The sequence below is a fragment of the Nicotiana sylvestris genome, chromosome 10 (assembly GCF_000393655.2).
Source record: "Nicotiana sylvestris chromosome 10, ASM39365v2, whole genome shotgun sequence".
In the NCBI taxonomy this organism is placed as follows: domain Eukaryota; kingdom Viridiplantae; phylum Streptophyta; class Magnoliopsida; order Solanales; family Solanaceae; genus Nicotiana; species Nicotiana sylvestris.
In genome coordinates, this window is record NC_091066.1 from 116,291,396 (window position 1) to 116,298,360 (window position 6,965).

Here is a 6,965-nt window from a genome sequence, read left to right on the forward strand (position 1 = left end):
AACCATCCAATCGGAGACCTACATCTCCTCCTGTACAATGCCTCAAATGGGGCCATCTGAATGCTAACATGAAAGCTGTTATTGTAAGCAAATTCTATAAGTGGCAAGTAATCATCCCAATTACCTTTGAAATCCAAGACACAAGCCCGTAACATATCTTCAAGCGTATGAATAGTCCGCTCCACTTGACCATCACTATGCGGATGGAAAGTCGTGCTGAGATTCACCTGAGTACCCAAACCTTGCTGAAATTTCTTCCAAAAATTAGCTGTGAACTGGGCCCCTCGATCTGAGATAATAGAAAGTGGAGTGCCATGAAGCCTTTCTATTTCTTTGATATATAGTTGAGCATATTGTTCTGTGGTATTCGTGGACTTGACTGGCAAGAAGTGAGCTGATTTGGTGAGTCGATCCACTATTACCCAAATTGAGTCAAACTTGTACTGAGTGCGAGGTTACCCGACTACGAAATCCATGTTGATCATCTCCCATTTCCACATTGGTATTTCCATAAGCTGAGTTAACCCACCAGGCCGCTGGTGCTCAGCTTTTACTTGCTGACAATTTGGACACTTAGATACAAAGTCCGCCACACCCCTTTTCATACTGTTCCACCAATAAATTTCCTTGAGGTCACGGTACATTTTCATATAACCTGGGTGCACAGAATACCTGGAATTATGAGCCTCTGCCATTACCCTCCCCCGAAGATTATCCACATCTGAAACACATAGCCTACCTTGACATCATAATACGCCATCCTCACCACCGAGTGAAAATTTCGAAGTCTTGTTATTCAAAACGGTCTCCTTCATTTGTGCTAATGCTGGATCAATGAGCTGCTTTTCCTTGACTTCCGCTACCAGTGACGATTCTGCTCCATTACGCACCATAACCTTCCCCTCGTCTGAGGTTGAAATATGAACCCCCAGACTCTCCAATTGATAAACCTCCCGAGCCAAAGGCCTCTGATCCGCTCCCAAATGAGCCAAACTACCCATGGACTTCCGACTGAGAGCGTCGGCCACCATATTCGCCTTCCCTTGATGGTATAAAATATCCTTATCATAATCCTTGATCAATTTTAACCACCGCCGCTCCCTTAAATTCAACTCCTTCTTCTTGAACAAATATTGGAGACTCTTGTGGTCCGAGAACACATCCACATAGACCCAATAAAGATAATGCCGCCATATTTTCAAGGCAAATACAACTGCCGCAAGCTCCAAATCATGCGTCGGATAATTCTTCTCGTGATTCTTGAGTTGCCTTGAAGCATAAGCTATAACCTTCCCATGTTGCATCAACACACACCCCAAACCGATCCTGGAGGCATCGCAATAAACAACAAATCCTTCTGTGCCTTCCGACAAGGTCAATATTGGCGCCGAGGTCAATCTCGACTTCAATTCCTGAAAACGTTTTTCACAAGCGTTGGACCATTGGAACTTAACTGCTTTCTGCGTCAACTTAGTCAAAGAGGAGGCGAGGGTAGAGAATCCCTCCACAAACCTTCGATAATACCCCGCTAAACCCAAGAAGCTACGGATCTCCGTCGGGGTCGTGGGTCTAGGCTAATCTTTTACTACTACAATCTTCCGGGGATCCACCTGAATCCCTTCACTGGAAACAACATGCCCCAGAAAGGTAACGGACTCCAACCAAAATTTACATTTTGAAAATTTAGCATACAACTGGTGCTGATAAAGGGTTTGCAGAACTGCCCTGAGGTGATCGGCATGATCCTCTCGGCTCCGCGAATAAACAAGGATGTAATCAATCAAAACAATCACAAAAGAGTCTAGAAATGGCTTGAAAACCCGATTCATAAGATCCATGAAAGTTGTCGGGGCGTTGGTTAGCCCAAAGGACATGACCAAGAATTCAAAGTGACCATATCGAGTTCTGAAAGCGGTCTTAGGAATATCCTATTTTCTGATCTTCAATTGGTGATACCCGGACCGTAGATCAATTTTGGAAAAGAACCTCGCACCTTGCAATTGGTCGAACAAATCATCTATCCGGGGAAAATGATATTTATTCTTGATGGTGACCTTGATAAGCTGCCGATAATCAATACACATCCGGAGTGACCCATCCTTCTTTCTAACAAAAAGAACCGGGGCACCCCATGGTGACACACTTGGCCGTATGAACCCCTTTTCTAATAAATCCTTCAGTTGTTCCTTTAACTCCCTCAACTCCGCTGGCGCCATTCTGTATGGTGGAATAGATATCGGCCGCGTATCTGGCAATACATCAATCCCGAAATCCATCTCCCTATCTGGCGGGATCCTTGGAAGCTCGTCCGAAAACACTTCAAGAAACTCTTTCACGACTGGCACGGACTCGGGGACAGACACTTCTGAAGTGGTGTCCGCCACCCGGACCCAATGGTAGATACACCCCTTCCTAATCATCTTCGAAGCCTTAAGGTAGGAAATAAACCTACTTTTAGGCACCACACCATTTCCCTTCCACTCAATAACCGGCTCATTAGGGAACTCAAGCCTCATGACTCTCGTTCGGCAGTCAAGTTTAGCAAAACACGAATAAAGCCATTTCATTCCCATAATCACATCAAAATCCACCATTTCAAGCTCAATAAGATCGGTCGTGGTAGTATGACCACATACCATGACAATGCAATTCCTATAAACTCGAGTGGCTGTAATAAAATCACCAACCGGAGTCAATAAGAGCATAACAATCAATGGCCTGAACAGACAAGATACCTGTAGCAACATCTGGGGAGGCCTCTGCACTTTGGCGACCGCAAAAGGCGTAAAACCAGCTGGATACACCTCTACCACGAGCTCCACTCCTAACTACACCGCGCCCTGCTGGGGCTGGAGGACGCACGGATGATGTGGCAGCTGAAGAACTGGATGACTAAGCAAATCCCCCACCCATGCCCTGACTGGGCGCACGGCAGTCCTGCTGGATATGACCTCTCACCCCACACCTATAACACACCAGAATATCCAAATAACAAGTCTCGGAATGGAACCTCCCACACTTGGGGCATGAAGCCCTCCCCTGCTGCTGTGATCTCCCTCCTAGACGACCGGAATGATGGGGTCTCCTACTGTCTGAACCTGATCTCAAGTGACTGCCCTGCTGATAACTTTGCATAGATGGCGGTGCATTTGCTGAGGACTGGGCATATGACTGGGACGGCCCTGATGGCCCTCTCCCCGGAACTGGTCTCCCTGAGTCACCCGCTGATCGGGCCCTACTTCTACCCTCTCCATTTATGCCCGTATTTTCAACTTCCTAGCATCTATGGCCTGAGCGAACCCCACAATCTTCCCATAATTCATATCTGAGTGTAAGTCCACTGTAGCAGCCTCATTCACAACCAAAGGACTAAGACCCTGAACGAATCGCCGGACTCGAGCATCAATGGTCGACAATAATTGAGGAGCATACTTGGACAACCTCACAAACTCCATGTGGTACTTCCAAACACTCATACTGCCCTACTTGAGGACCTCAAACTCTGTGGCACGGGCCGCCAGTGTCTCGACAGACAAGAAGTGGTCCATGAATGCATCTACAAACTCATCCCATCTAGCCGGAGGTTTTCCCTCCCCACGGGAATCCTCCCACATCTCGAACCACGAATACGCTGCTCCCCTCAACCTGTATGAAGCCAACTCAACCCCTTCCGTCTCTGTAGCCTTCATCACTCGAAGGGTCTTATACATTTCATCAAGGAAATCCTGCGGATCGGTCTCTGTGTTTGTGCCCTTGAACTCTGGAGGGGCCAACCGCAGAAACTAGTTGACTCTGGAGCTGGCGGAATCTCCCTGTCCACTGGGGGGTGCAGGGGCATCATGAGATTTCTAGGCCTAAGCGGCCACTAACTGGGTCAACATATGGATGGCTCCTCTAAGGTCCCCATTAGAAACCCCGGGACCGGAAGCTGGAATTGCATCAAGATCAGGAATATCAGTAGGAGGGATGGTAGCACCCTCTGCCGCAGCTGGAATAGGAATACTTAGATCTGGAATAGATGGGCCAGGCAGATTCGAGATCGGGGAGTCACTCTCACCCACGGCATCAGGTACATGATTTACATCCACACTTGGGGTGGCATTGGCCTCGAGGCCGAGTCTAGCTCTCTTCTTGGGTGTCATTACTGAAAATTCGGAAAAATTTGGAACAGAGCACGAGTTAGATGTAAATAGTTCCATTTTTCACTTCACCGCACGATATAGAGTAACAAAGAAGAAGGTAATTTCCTAAATGCCCATGTAGCCTCCAACTTATAGATGTGGTCGACAACACACCGATAAGGAGGACTCTACTAGACATGGTTCCGAGACATCCTAGGACACTTTAAAACCTTAGGCTCTGATAACAAGTTTGTCACACCCCAAAAATCGAGGGGCGCGACCGGCGCTCCACCGGGTAGCCCCCAGCCAAGCGGACCTGGGTGCCTTTCCTATTCCACGTGATACCCTACGTTTCCATTACCCATTAACCAAGTGAAATAGCCATTTATAAATTTAAACACATTCTTACGAGATTTACATAACATACATAGTTACTTAGCGTGGTTTACAAGTTATACTGCCCAAAATACATAAGTACATAACCCATGTTTCCTGTCTATGGAGCCTCTAAATATAACTGAATAATAATACAGAAATGCCGGCAACAAGGCTACGGCTATACCTTACACAAATACCAAAATAAGACTCCGGGAAGAAAAGCGGCATGAGCCACGCAGGGCCCCGAGAGGAAAGGGGCTCACCAATTCAGCTAACGGGAGGTGAAGGAGTGCTACTATCGGTGAGCTGGAGTACCTGTTATGGAACCACCTACAATCATAGCACGAATGTAGCTCCCCCGGCAAAAGGGAAATTAGTACATTTGAATTGTACTGGTATGTATAGACAAACTTTACCCCAAGTAAAATCAAGAAATACACAGATAACAAACAGTAATAGAATCAACAATCAAATGCACATGATAGGAACAATCAAAGCCAAACAACTCCACAGTCTCTCTTTTTACCTTTTCAACATTATTTCATCACAATAATAGTTTCACAACTTTCATATATTTTTATTTCAATAGTGATTTCGATCACTTTTCCACCCTTATTACCTCGGCCACCCTTATCACCACAACCCACACCTTATTACTTCGTGTTGCGGCACACAACCCGATCTTACCGGACAATCATATTTCACACAACAACAATTCACAAAGAGTGTTCATAAACATCAATACCAATTCCAACATATACAATAACCCATACACAATTCAAATCACAATGATAATTGCCCACAACAAGTCACGTATGATATTGCCACAGTTGTTTCAATTGTATCAATTACGATTTCTTTCCATCATTTGTTCCACAGCTCTTACCACGTAACACATTCATACCCATACGCACTTGTGTTATTGCCATTTTACTCACACCACTATAGCAGAAAACTTAACCAACAACGTTCAAGGCACATTAATCACAAGAATTTCACAAATAGTCCACATAAGTAACACATACCAATTACTCGTACACCAACAAGGTGACTTTACAAAGGTTAAAGTTAGCCATACATACCTGGAGTCGAATTCCCTTTTTAACTTCTACTTTAAATTCACCAATAGCCTAGTACCGTCAATCTAGCTCACAAGTTAGCACATATAACTTAGAATTGAAGTTCACAAACTCAGCCTGAACTTACTTAGGTTTCCAACCCCTCTTTTGCAAATCTTTAGTTCTACCCGGTTCCTCTTACTAGATTCTAGGTTTTAAAGGAAATGCATGTGTATCTCAACTTCCATTTTCAAGAATTAATGCATGAGAATCCCCCTTTTTGTTTAAATCTGGAAACAATGAAAAATGGTTAGGGATTTTACCTTCAAAAATGGAGATGAAGACAATTACTTGAAATTCCCCGGCGCGAGTGACTTTGAAGAATCAAATTGATGAAGGTAGGACTTTATCTCTCAAGAATTCTCTCTTCCCTCTCTCTAGTTTTGTTCAAAAAATATGTTAAAATAAGGGGTTGGGGTGTTTTATTGAAGAAGGGGTCGGGTTTAAAATTTAGAAAATTGGAGCCCCGAGTCAGGTCTGCGATCGCAAATCTCAAAATGGACCGCAAAAGTGCTCCCAACATCTGAACACACTGCCTGGGTATGCGGCAGAAATGTGGTCCGCATACCCGTTCGGCGGTCGCATAATGCACCGCAAAATTGCCCCTCACAAAAATCCCAAGGTAATATGCGACGACTATGCAGTCCGCATATCTGATCGCATATTTAACATCAAATTCGACCAACACACAGACTCACTTTGCGGCGATTATGCGGTCCGCATAACTGATATGCGACCGCATTTTTGACCGCAGAATCGCATTTTTCGTAAAACAGTATTTGTTGACTTTTTATAGCATAGATTAGTACAAAAGGGTCCGAACTACCAGGTTTTGAGTACAAGTTTTTCACAGGGCCTTACATTGATATAGCACTTGGGCCGTAAGGGTCCCCTCCGATGTCTGCACCCCCATAGTGAGCACGGGTGCCCATCATGATTTGAAAGTGAGCCCGAGGTGCTAATACTGTACTGAGACTGAACCCGAGGGGCTGATATTGTACTGAGAGTGAGCCCGAGGGGCTTATACTATTCTAAGTGATTGTTACTGTGCCCGAGGGGCGGATTTCTACTTGTTATTCACCTGCTAAATTACATGTTTTAACTGTTTTACTGCTTGATATAGAATTGCTTTGTGCCTTTACGTGTTTTCTTGCTTTCAGCCATTATTTATATTTATTACTCACTGGGTCGTAGTACTCACATTACTCCCTGCACCGTGTGTGCAGATTCAGGCATCATAGAGTCCATTCCTAAGTGCTGATCTTCTCAGTCCAGACAGTGTTTTCGGAGACCACGAGAGTTGTTGCGTCCGCAGCCCCCGTGCCTCCCTTATCTTACTATTGTCATG

The 6,965-nt window shown here is 45.1% G+C and overlaps 1 protein-coding gene across 1 annotated transcript; it reads right to left on the reverse strand.

The window, feature by feature from the left end:
• Positions 1-746: 746 nt before the first annotated feature.
• On the reverse strand, positions 747-3,455 carry LOC138879843 (uncharacterized). The gene is made up of 3 exons (XM_070159482.1): positions 3,301-3,455; positions 2,055-2,718; positions 747-1,412 (listed from the first exon to the last, which is right to left on the reverse strand). The coding sequence occupies exons 1-3, from the start codon at positions 3,453-3,455 to the stop codon at positions 747-749; spliced, it is 1,485 nt and encodes a 494-aa protein (XP_070015583.1).
• Between the last annotated feature and the right edge of the window lie 3,510 nt (positions 3,456-6,965).